This window comes from Vulpes lagopus, chromosome 5 (assembly GCF_018345385.1).
Source record: "Vulpes lagopus strain Blue_001 chromosome 5, ASM1834538v1, whole genome shotgun sequence".
Classification (NCBI taxonomy): domain Eukaryota; kingdom Metazoa; phylum Chordata; class Mammalia; order Carnivora; family Canidae; genus Vulpes; species Vulpes lagopus.
The window spans coordinates 62,404,873-62,417,209 of record NC_054828.1 but is presented as its reverse complement, the minus strand read 5'-3'; the positions used below and the strand labels follow the sequence as shown (position 1 = coordinate 62,417,209).

At 38.0% G+C, this 12,337-nt stretch overlaps 1 protein-coding gene across 7 annotated transcripts in view; it reads left to right on the top strand.

The window, feature by feature from the left end:
- XPOT (exportin for tRNA) overlaps nucleotides 1-11,368 on the top strand; it is a 42,809-nt gene extending 31,441 nt beyond the window's left edge. For 6 of the 7 annotated variants that reach the window (XM_041757082.1, XM_041757083.1, XM_041757085.1 and 3 more), the window contains 6 exons: nucleotides 16-132; nucleotides 312-427; nucleotides 1,520-1,567; nucleotides 5,563-5,634; nucleotides 7,937-7,993; nucleotides 10,760-11,368. In XM_041757082.1, coding sequence (XP_041613016.1) covers nucleotides 16-132; nucleotides 312-427; nucleotides 1,520-1,567; nucleotides 5,563-5,634; nucleotides 7,937-7,993; nucleotides 10,760-10,786 — 437 coding nt within the window. In that variant the 3' untranslated portion in view covers nucleotides 10,787-11,368. Of the gene's footprint in view, nucleotides 1-15; nucleotides 133-311; nucleotides 428-1,519; nucleotides 1,568-5,562; nucleotides 5,635-7,936; nucleotides 7,994-8,916; nucleotides 10,250-10,759 lie in introns of those variants that run through there. The other variant, XM_041757084.1, reaches the window with a different exon arrangement.
- Nucleotides 11,369-12,337: the final 969 nt, after the last annotated feature.

The following is a 12,337-nucleotide window of genomic DNA, read 5'->3' as shown; positions in this document are numbered from 1 at the left end:
GTTATTTCTCTTCAGGTGCAGAGAATGTAGAACGAGTGTTGGTTACTGTTATCCAAGGAGCAGTCGAATATCCAGATCCGATTGCACAGAAAACATGTTTTATCATCCTTTCCAAGTTGGTAGAACTGTGGGGTAAGAAGATTTAAAAACATAAAAAAAAAACGTGATTCCAACCTGTTTCCTAAGACCCTTAGAAAGGAAAAATGGAACCCTAGCTCTTAACGTAGACAGGAGCTTGGAGTTGACTTCCCCCGATGATAACTAATTGCCTTTTTTTATATACAAGATGAAAATTTGAATTGTCTTGACAGGAGGTAAAGATGGACCAGTGGGATTTGCTGATTTTGTTTATAAGCACATTGTCCCCGCGTGTTTCCTAGCACCTTTAAAACAAACCTTTGATCTGGCTGATGCACAAACAGTGTTGGTAAGCACCCAGGAATCTTTGTTTACCTTGTGTACATCGTGTGTATTCTAACTCACAGTTTCTTTAAGGCCAGGTTGACCATGTTAGTCTCATTGCCGTTATTTTTCTTTTTTTCTTTTTTTTCTTTTTTTTAAGATTTTATTTACTTATTCATGACAGAGAGAGAGAGAGGCAGAGACATAGGCAGAGGGAGAAGCAGGCTCCATGCAGGGAGCCCAATGCAGGACTTGATCCCGGGGTCATGCCCTGAGCCGAAGGCAGATGCTCAACCGTTGAGCCACACAGGGATCCCTATTTTTCTTTTAATTAATTTCACATTGGGATTCATTTTTAAAAGATTGATGATACCTTCTGGACCTTTTGTGGATTCTCACTGAATCCTGATATTAAAATTTAATTTATAAAATCCAGCTCCTTTAACAGCCTCCAACTCCTCTTTTTTAGGACCATGAAAAGGGTACATGATATAAACACTCTTTACAACTTGATTTGAGTTACTAGTTTTCTACTATTTTCATTATAAACCTTGGTGCTTGGGGATCCCTGGGTGGCGCAGCGGTTTGGCGCCTGCCTTTGGCCCAGGGCGCGATCCTGGAGACCCAGGATCGAATCCCACATCAGGCTCCCGGTGCATGGAGCCTGCTTCTCCCTCTGCCTGTGCCTTTGCCTCTCTCTCTCTCTCTCTGTGACTATCATAATTAAATTAAAAAAAAAAAAAATGTGTAAAAAAAATAAAAAATAAAAAATAAACCTTGGTGCTTAATGCCTTTTTCCTAACCATTAAGAGTAACTTTCTCTTGCTTGGATGATAGTTTCCCTAGATCTCATTTTCAGAATACTCCTGTCAAGCACTGCCCTCTACTCATTTCCCCAAAGTCTAGTTAAAGCTCTATAATTTCATATTCTGCAGTAAGACAGCGTTTTTAAATTTTTTCCTTTTTCTACCAACCCACTTATTTCATAGACCTGTCACTGTCCTTCCTCTGTCCTTGTTTGGCAGTAATTGTTAATAAGCAGTGGCCACGGAAATAAAAGTGGAATCAGTAACCAAAAATGAAGTGTATTAAAATTCTCACGCTTGTTTTTCCATAGGCTTTATCTGAGTGTGCAGTGACTTTGAAAACAATTCATCTCAAACGGGTAAGCTTTGCGCTCCATGCCCCTTCACTTTCGTCTTACATGTAGATTTGTTAGTGGTTTTTTTGTTTGTTTGTTTGTTTTTTAATTTTTTTATGAGAGAGAGAGAGGCAAAGACACAGGCAGAGGGAGAAGCAGGCTCCATGCACCGGGAGCCCGATGTGGGATTCGATCCCGGGTCTCCAGGATCGCGCCCTGGGCCAAAGGCAGGCGCCAAACCGCTGTGCCACCCAGGGATCCCTTGTTAGTGGTTTTAATCGTGTTTGACTTGTTGCTATATCTTTTGGAAAAGTTCTTTTTTTTGAATGTGAGGAAGGAGTTGAATGCAAATAGTAGTATCTATTACTGCCCTTTATGTTTTGGATTACAGGAAGTTTATAATGTATGTCTGTTTTGGTTTGACAATGTGAAAAAACATAAAAAGATCCACATTTCATGACTTAGTTGGCTCTTCACAGCTGGGTTTCTCAGTCTTAGTATTGCAAATGGTTAGAGTGCTTCACAACTTTAGAATGTTTTGTTCTTCTTGTCAATCTAATCATTTGTAAAATTGTAAGTGAATTTGGGCTGAATCCAGCTGGTGAGTTGTTTGCCTTGTACAGTATTCTTTAATAACATGAATTGATTGTTAACTTTTTCTTAAGATTTTATTTATTTATCCATGAGATACATAGAGGCAGAGACATAGGCAGAGGGAGAAGCAGGCCCCGTGCAGGGAACCCGATGTGGTGCTTGATCCCAGGACCCCGGGGTCATGACCTGAGCCAAAGGCAGATGCTAAACCACTGAGCCACCTGGGTGCCCCTGATTGCCAGCATTTAAAAATCAGGTACAGGCCACCTGGCTAGCTCTATCAGTGGATTATGCAACTCTTGATTTCAGGATTGTGAGTTTGAGCCCCACTTTGGTCATGGAGCTTACTTAATAATAGAATTATAAAAATAAAAAATCAGGTCCTTTTTTTAAAAATAAAAACTCCTATCTCCAACTTCGCTCAAAGCTAGAATGCCAACACAGGACTGGACATTCCCACATAGCAGCTCCCTGACCCCTCAGAAAAATATTCACCCGTCTCCATTCAGTCCATTCCCTCATTTGAACTTGAGTTTTTGATTCTTCTAATACAGGTTTGAAGGATTTTCATTTCTGCAGCATTTTCTATGCCTACTATGCTAGGATGAAGAGTATGTGTGGACTGCGGGGGCAGCAGAGGAGCTATATAAAGATGAATTAGGTTTAAAAGTCTCCCAATATTTTTAGGACTTGGAATCAGGAAAGAAAATATATAAATAACTTTCAGTTAAGTACTTGAATAGGGATAAATTAATACATCTATATTAAGTGTAATATTGTGAGACTAAAGGTGAACAAGCAATTTTGCCTATCACAGTAATCGAAGAAAGCCATAGGAAAGAAGTGGTTTTGTTTTTGTTTTTGTTTTTGTTTTTGTTTTTTTAAAGATTTTATTTATTTATTCATGAGAGACACAGAAAGAGAGAGGCAGAGACACAGGCAGAGGGAGAAGCAGGCTCCATACTGGGAGCCCGACGTGGGCCTCGATCCTGAGTCTCCAGGATCACGCCCTGGACTGAAGGTGGCGCTAAACTGCTGAGCCACTGGGGCTGCCCTGTTTTTGTTTTTTTGATAGGCCTCAGGACACATGTAGATTGATTGGACTGACAAGAGGGGGAGCTGTCATTCTGGCAAAGTTAAGCAGGTATATGAAGACAGAGCAGACATTGCCTTGTGGATTTGATAGAAAATAATAGAAATACCTGTTTAGCTAAAGTATGGAGATAAAATTAATAGCTAGAAAGTAAAGTAGGATTAGGTAGGTAGCCTTGTGTTATATATGTATGAAAAGTTGAGAAGTCCATAGGCACTAGGGTTGTAATTTGAGATAGCTTGGAAGCATGTTCAGAGAGCTTTGGAATATGGCTCTGAAGCAGTTAGAACTAAATACTGATTTTGGAGTCCACAAGGTAAAGTGGTAGGAATGAATGAGAATTTCTAAGACCAGGATACAAAGAAATCTGGCTAAAGCAAGAGTCAAGAAAAAGCTAGAAGTAGAACCAGAGGTATGAATGCTAAGAGAAGAGTCAAAAGAGAGAATGCTAGAAAGTCACAGAGAGGGGTGCCTGGCTGGCTTAGTTGGTAAGTGCATGTGGCTCTTGATCTTGGGGTCGTCAGTTTAAGCTCCATGTTGGGCATTGGGCTTACTTTAAAAAAGAGAGAGAGAGAGGGATCCCTGGGTGGCTCAGCGGTTTGGCGCCCAGGGCATGATCCTGGAATCCTGGGATCGAGTCCCGCGTCAGGCTCCTGGCATGGGGCCTGCTTCTCCCTCTGCCTGTGTCTCTGTCTCTCTCTCTCTGTCTCTCTCTCTCTATCATGAATAAATAAATAATTAAATATTTTAAAAAGAGAGAGAGAGAGGGAAAGGTGAGAAGTTATACTTTAAATAAATAAATAACTTGGATTTTGCAGCAAAATGCAGCAAAAAAAAAAAAAAGTAAGAAAGGAATGTAGAAGCAATCTTGAGAAACTTTCACAAACAGTGCATTGTTAGCTTCTCTGAATTAGGAATAGCTTTCCTTTGAAAGGTCATTAAATTATGCCACAGGTCCAGCGAGTTAGAGGACCAGGAGTCAGTGTAGAGAAAGAAACATAAAAAAATTCTTTGATTCAGAAGTATATTAAACAGGAGCACCTGGGTGGCTCAGCAGTTGAGCGTCTGTCTGCCTTTGGCTCAGGCTGTGATCCTGGGGTCCTGGGATCAAGTCCCACTTTGGGGTCCCCATGGGGAGCCTTCTCCCTCTTCCTGTGTCTCTGCTTCTCTCTCTGTGTCTCTCATAAATAAATAAATAAAATCTTTTTAAAAAAATATATATTAAACAGGAAATTCAAGTGTTAAGGCAGGGAGAAGTGCATTGAGGAGAGATGGGTTTTTTTCTTTTGTGATTTCACAACTGTTACTTCCAGTTAGACTAGGTTTGGAGTTATCAACATATTAAAATCTTTAAATCAGATTCAGGTTTGAAAGTGAGAATACCTTGTGCGTGTGTGAGCGCGCAGAGGTCACCCTTTCAAACACGTTGCTATAGGAAAACCATTTTCAGATTGTATCCTAAGTTCCTTTGTAGCTTCTGTGAAGGGCTAGGGGTTTGGGATTCATTTGTAGAGTTCTTCTGCCTTCCCTCCACTAAGTTTACCAAAAAAAAAAAAAAAAAAAAAAAAACCAAAACAGCACTATTGTCATTTTTAGGAAGATGGCAGAGAAAACCCAGAGAAAAACCTGGGTTTAGAAATCAGGTGACCTGCTTTTTAGTACAGATGTAATCAACAGCAGACTAGGCGAATCACCTCATCTTTCTTCTTGATTTCCCCATTTGGCTGCTTAATTCCTGTTCCCTGATGGCTGAACAGGAAAAAGGGAGGTGTACTTGTATTGCTATTATCTCTTAACATATCATTTTGTTCATCCTCACTTGTATTTTAGTTTCTCAGGATGGTTACAACCCTACCCTTGCCCAAAGGTTTCCCCTCATGCACCCACAGATACCATATAATCCACCCGGTGGTAGATTGAACAGGATCACCTCTGTTTGCTGTCTTCTTTCAGTGCTTTGAAGACTCTGGCATTGTTACTTCCTTAATTTAGAACATTTGTTTAATCTTCACTATATATAGTGAATATGCTAATAAGTAAGGTTAACATGTAGTGCATGCTCCGCACTATTCTAAAAGTTTTATATTTCTTAACTCATCCACTCCTCAAAATAACTCCCATTTTTCAGATGGGGAAACCGAGGCTCAGGCTAAGTAACATGCTCAAGTTACCAGAAATTTGCCAAAGTCAGGCCTTAAACCAAAGCAGTCTGGCTCCAAACAATATTATTAATCACAATACCATACTGTTTGAAGTGTATGTGTGTCATTCTAATCTCTTTTTATGCATTATTAAGAAAATGATTCAGTTATAATTATCTTTTAATTTCCAGGGCCCAGAATGTGTTCAGTATCTTCAACAAGAATACCTGCCTTCCTTACAAGTAGCTCCAGAAATAATTCAGGTAAAAGCTCAGAGTAGATATTTCTCTTAATTTTAGTTAAAGAAATATGACTTGTAGTTCAATCTTAATTTTGAGTCAAGAAAGTAAAACTGCATTCAACTTGATGTTTTACTATATATAAGATAACAGGAGTTCAAACTTCAGGGGTATATGAAATTGAATGGGAGAAAATGGTATTTTCATTTTCACTAACCTTTAACCAAAAGTTTATTTTTTTATTTTTTTTTTCAAAAGTTTAATTTCCTACCATTGTGTAGGTGACAAATCACAAAACATAGTAGCATTCGCATTGCCTGTGACGTTGTCACCAGTGGAAATCAGACGTGTTTTTGTGTTTTATTAGTTGTTCCAGGGGTCTCACAAACTATATTTCAAAATATTGAAATTATGAGTTATTAAGATATATCACTGGACCTTGTTATCTGAGTCAGTAAATCTTACTACTCTACCACATGTTTTTGATAACCATAAGTCATTTTTGGGGGGAAGATTTTACTTATTCATGAGAGACATGGGGCGGGGGTTGCAGAGACACAGGCAGAAGGAGAAGCAGGCTTCCCTTCCCGCAAGGAGCCCGATGTGGGATTCAGTCCTGGGACTCCAGGATCACACCCTGAGCCGAAGGCAGATGCTCAACCGCTGAGCCACCTCAGGTGTCCCGATAACCATAAGTCATTATAGTTAGTTTCCTTTGTAATCCCATGTATTATAAATTGTAAAAAAACATTCTAGAGAGTCCAGTAGGCTCTCCCAGACTGCCAAAGGGCCCCACAACTCACCAACCTATTGTGAAGATTTGTGCTAGATCATTCATTTTACATATGCCAAGCTTATCATTGCTTATTTTTTTTAATCTGAAACTATTGTGAAGTATCTGGAAAGTGATCTTAAATTTTTACCAAATTTGCAAAGTGAGGGACACCTGGGTGGCTCCCTGCATGGAGCCTGCTTCTCCCTCTGCCTGTGTCTCTGCTTCTCTCTGTGTCTCTCATGAATAAATAAAATAAAATCTTTAAATAAAAAAAATATTAAAAATTGCAAAGTGATTTTTTTTTTAATGGCATTTAGTGATTTTCTTGGCATGAGTTGAGTTATCCAGACTTGTCCAGTAGCACATAGATGTAATTGAGGTATCTAAATTTTTATTACAAATCTCTTCAGTAGATGCTAGGAATTGTTTCTTCACCAACAGTATTTTTAAAAAGTTGTTATGATGCTATTTTATGAAAGACATTGAAAAAATCAAGTGAAAAACAGGCTCTATCTTGGATAAGAGTGATGTCATTTTTAATGAGTTTTATGATCTCTTTTTCATGACCCAGCATCTTTATCTTTAGAGGTATTAATTTTCTCAGCTATAATTTGTTACGTAAGTAAGGTAATGTTTTAATAAAAAAGGTAAATTACTAATTACTCACATGACCTTAATGCCCATCAAAAATAGAAATATACCAGATTGCTAAGTAAAACAAAATTATATCTCTAGCTGATAATTTGATCATAAAAAAGAAGCATCCCCAATTTTCCCTTTTTCATATACCTCTGCCAACAGTGTTTACAGAATTCTATTAGACTAATCTCATTTTCTTTTGGTCAGGCTCTGCTCAGTTACCACTCTTCCAAGATGAATACAGCCTGAGCAGGATAGTTTTTGCCCCTCTCCCCTTCTCAGGCGTGAGTCAACTTTGTCTAGGAGAGCCATGTTCTCAAGTGTCAAAAGCCTATATCTGACAAGTGTTACATGTGAAAAAGCCATAGAACCTTTTTTTGATGAGGAACTGTTCTGGTTCACTTTAATAAGTTATCATACTACTGTAGATTTGAAGCAACTTAAATGCCTTTTGACAGTTGAAGGAGAAGTAAAATGCGGTATATACACACAGTGGAATATTATTCTGCCTTAAAGGACATCCTGTCACATGCTACATACAACATGAATGAACCTTGAGGGCATTATGCTAAATTAAGTAACCCGGTCACAAAGATTCTATAAATACTGCATAATTCCACTTATATGAAGTATCTAAAGTAGTCCAGCTCTTAGGAACAGAAGTAGAATGGTGGTGGCAAGGGTTTGGGAGGTAGCTTTACAAGATAAAAAGTTCTAGAGATCTGTTGCACAATAGTATGCATATAGTTAATGCTGATGTACTGTACATATAGAACTGATGGTTAAAATAGTTATGTATCTTTTTTAAATCACAATTTTAGAAAGAAAACTGGATTTGAATTACAGTGAATTTAATACTTTTGATTCATTCTCCTTCTTTCCTCCTGCCTCCCCCCCCCCCCCCCCCCACAGGAGTTTTGTCAAGCGCTTCAGCAGCCTGATGCTAAAGTTTTTAAAAATTACTTAAAGGTAGGTATTTGGAAACCTTATATATCTTCTTACAGTTGGGTAATATTTTAGAGCCTAGAGAGGATACTTATTGTAGATCCTGTGTCATACTGTAATCTTACCATTTATTACTTATTTTGGAATGTCTTCTAAAACCTGCTTCTAAAAATCTATAGTTTTAGTTCTACCTCAGAATCTTGTATAAAGTCACTTTCAACTGAGTTCTTAGAAAAGATCATAAAAAGTGACTTAAGCACACTGTGCATGCTTGAACATATTATGAAAATGTCAGTTTCCTTTTACAGTTTGTGGTGTAATTAAATAGGAACTACAGGACTGAGACAAGAAGTAATGTTTAAGAACATGTGCCCATATTGACTTGAAAGAAAACTAAAAATATAAAAAGAGAAGTACAAGTTACTTGGCTATATCTATTTTTGAAACTTTTGAATTATAAAACGGACAAAAAGAATGTTCAGATTCGGCAATCAGGGCTCTTTTTACATTCATAAATTGAGTGAATTTTTTCTTTTAAAGATTTTGAGAGAGGGCACGCAGGGATGGAGTAGAGGGAGAGGAAAAAAGGGCAAAGAATCTGAAGCCGACTCTGCGCTAAGTATGGAGTACGATGCGGGCTCAGTCTCACAACCCTGAGACCATGACCTGAGCCAAAACCAAGAATTAACTGACTATTAACTTAACTGACTAACTAATCAGTTAACTAATTAGTTAAGTTAACTAATTAACTTAACTGACTAAGCTACTCAGATGCCCCCTAATTGGGTGAATTTTTTAATTTTTTAAAAAACTCTCCAAGTTGGCAAAAGCATCAAATGTGTATTTGGTATTCTTATTTACAATTTACAACCCACGAGATACAGCTGTCTTGCTCTCACTCAGGCAGTCAGTCATTCATTAATCTGTGATGGCTTTTTATGTAACAGGTACTGTACTAACTGCTGCAAATATCCATATGAGTTACTCTTCCTGCCTACAAAAGACCTCCATCTGAAAATAAAGTTACAGTGTGACAAAATGAGCAACCGCTCTTTGTTTTTATTACCTTCATTCAACAAATTTGAGGACAAAACACTATGCTAAATATATTGGTAGCAGGTGACTTAATGAACGACTGCCTGGTCCTTTTGTCCGAGGCATTCAGTAATTTCCTAAGTCTCGGCCTTTGCTGAGGAAATGTGTGTCATCCTTTGACTTTGGTTCTATAACATCTTCCCTTGTCAGTTTTTTCCCTAGTAATCATTTGTCGGCTTAAACCAATAGGAGTTTGTGAGAAGAATATTGGGAATTACGATTTTTCATTAGGAACCCTCCCCACTCCCATTTCCCTATAAAAGCAAAGCGCCTTCGGAGGTAACATCTGTTAAATAACTGTGACTAAACTGGGTGAAAGGACTCACAGAAACTGTAACTCTCTTAAAGGTGTCTGTAACCGCAGATCCAGTGTAGCAGGTTTTTGCTCCAAACATAGTAATTCATCCAGCTGCATTTATAAATAAGTCTTCCTCCGGATTCCAGCTTTTCAGTGTGAGCATTATCTCCAGGAGAGCACTGTTCTTGGTGGGAGAAGTGAGGTTCCCTCTTTCGTGCCTACTCTCCTTACATGGAGTGGATCCCTAGATCTTGCAGATTCTCTCCTCCTCACTGTCAGCCTCCTCTCTATCTCCACTGCTGCTACTCCGGTGTGGATTTGTGTCCTCTCACACTGATACCCCTTCCCTTGGGGCCCGGCTGAGCTGTTTGAAAACCCTGAACAGTCCTCTGAAATTCATTCCCCTTATACTCTTCATAAACCTATACCGTTAAATAAAAATAGGTTCATTCAGAATTTTTGTTGTTTTTCATATTCTGATCTCAGACCGCCTTTCTGGTTTCTCTTGCAGGAACAGTCTTTGCTATTCTTGCTATTCTTGCTTTATTAGCAGCCCTCCTCCTTTAGGAATCCTACCCACTCTGAGGCTTACCTCAAGCAGAGCCTCTTTGTAAGACTTCATTTTGCTCACACAGTGATCATTCTTCTCTTCACTTAGTCAGTAGGTTGTTAACTGAGCGTCTGATCTCGTAGGCACTAAGGGTACAGTGATGAATATGGTCCTGAGTGAGTTACTGCCTACCAGTAGTCTTTTGAGTGCTCTCTTAACACGCACCTAACTACGGGGGCGCCTGGCTGGCTTCATCTCAGGATATGAGTTCATGGCCCACACTGGGTGCAGAGATTACTTACAAATAAAATCTTTATTAAAACACACACACAAAAAACATGTACCTAACTGTGGAAGGTAGTGGGCAACACTGGGCCAGTCACCAGCATAAACTCTAGCCTATTCATTCATAGTCTCAAATGTTGAATTGCAAGTATTTTTTTTATGATAAAAAAATTAGTAAATTCCTTAAGGGATAACAGCTGCTATCTTTAGCTTTGATTTGTTTCTTCCTCAATATTTCATTTCTCAGTATTAGCTTTGACAGCGTGTCAGTCAGCGAAAGGTAAAGAGCGTGTTTTCCTCTGACCATTTGAATTCTCATCGCATTAGACTTAATACCATATTTTCACTAGTTGCCCAACTAATGTCAGTGTATCTCTAGACCTTCTCAAATTGTCCAGAAAAGAAAGTTCTTGTGCCAGGTGTGGATTTATGAAATATGTGAAATGTTCTAAATATTGATTGTATTTTACAAAAGAGTGACTAGCACTTACTGACTTAGAGTCATGCTTCTGGGGAAAGGTGATACCTTCTGACCTCAGTGCTGATTGTACTTTATTTACAGGTATTCTTCCAGAGAGCAAAGCCCTAAGGACTGGATCTCCCTGTGCCTACTTTCTGATCAGGAATTCCAGTTAATTTATAAAGAAGCAGTTTTTGTGTGCCATTCACACTGGTCTTTTTAACATTGCTTTAAGCTTATCGCAGTATATGTATTGGGATTTTTCTGTAAAATGGGTGTAATTTTCTCTGAATACAGGTATGTGACAACAAGAGAAGTTGCTTGCATGCCAGTTCAAATTGTTCTATAGAAAAATGCTGTTAAAAGATACAGCATGGTCATCCTAGTACTTTTTTTTTCTTTTTTACTTGAAACATTACAACCTTTATAAAGACCATAGCAGGAAAACAGCGTACTTTTTTTTTAATTGCTAAATATAAAATGTTTGAAAATTTTAATTTTCCTTTATGTGTGCAGTCTTAAAATATGGGGGGAATACAACAAATCAAAATAATTTTTTTGTAGATAGCCATTACGTTTCTTTAAACTGTTTCAATCCCAATGTGTGTTCTACAAGAGAATGGTTTCATAAATTAACTGATTTAAGAGTAGGTACCAGTGTTACACACTTTTTATAAAAAAATAAAAATAAATTTTATGTAGCGAAATCTATCAAGTCTTTTTTGGAATTATTATTATAAATAATCTTCTGTTCTCATGTCTCCCTGATTTCCCATTTAAAGAATTGCACATATAAGCTTATAGATGATTGATTTATGCTCCCAGAAGGTTACATACAACTTAGTTCCCTTAGATTCTTTTTAAAATGTTAAAAAAAGAAAGAAAGGCTGTTTCAATCTATTCATAGAATTTAAAATCCATTTTTTCCCTCTTTTATTGGAGTTACTTAGGACACTGTATCTATGTGTTGATGTTGCTTACAAGTAGGTGGGTTTTTGCTTACTAGAAGTTTTTTCCCCCATTTTTATTCATGACAATGCAAGAAAACAAGAAGAAAAATAATAGTATCACTAACTAGTTTTAGAAAATTAAGAGGAGGAATAAACTGAGCAGCAGGATTACTATTACAGTCATTTAAGTTTAAATTCTAAAAGCTCAAGATTTTAGGGGAGGGTTTTTTTTTAACCCTTGGCCCACATGTTTCCCCTAAAGTTTTCATGATGGGCTTCAGTGGTCTATAAACTCCCTAAAACTATTCTAATTTTTTTTTTTAAGATTTTATTTATTCATGAGAGAGGTAGAGACCCAGGCAGAGGGAGCAGCAGGCTCCATGCAGGGACATGGGACTTGATCCCAGGTCTCCAGGATCATGCCCTGAGCGAAGGCAGTTGCTTAACCACTGAGCCACCTGGGTGCCCCTAGAGCTTACTTTAAAAAGAATAAATTCTATCTCAAAAAAAAAAATGTGGAGGGGGGACACCTGGGTGGCTCAGTCAAGTGCCCCTACTTTTAATACCAGCTCAGTTCATGATCTCAAAATCATGAGATCAAGTCCCACTTTGGGCTCATGCTGAGCATGGAGCCTGCTTAAGATTCTCTCCCTAACCCTCCCCATCCCTGCTCACTTGTGAGTACTATAAATAAATAAATAAATAAATAAATAAATAAATAAATAATAAA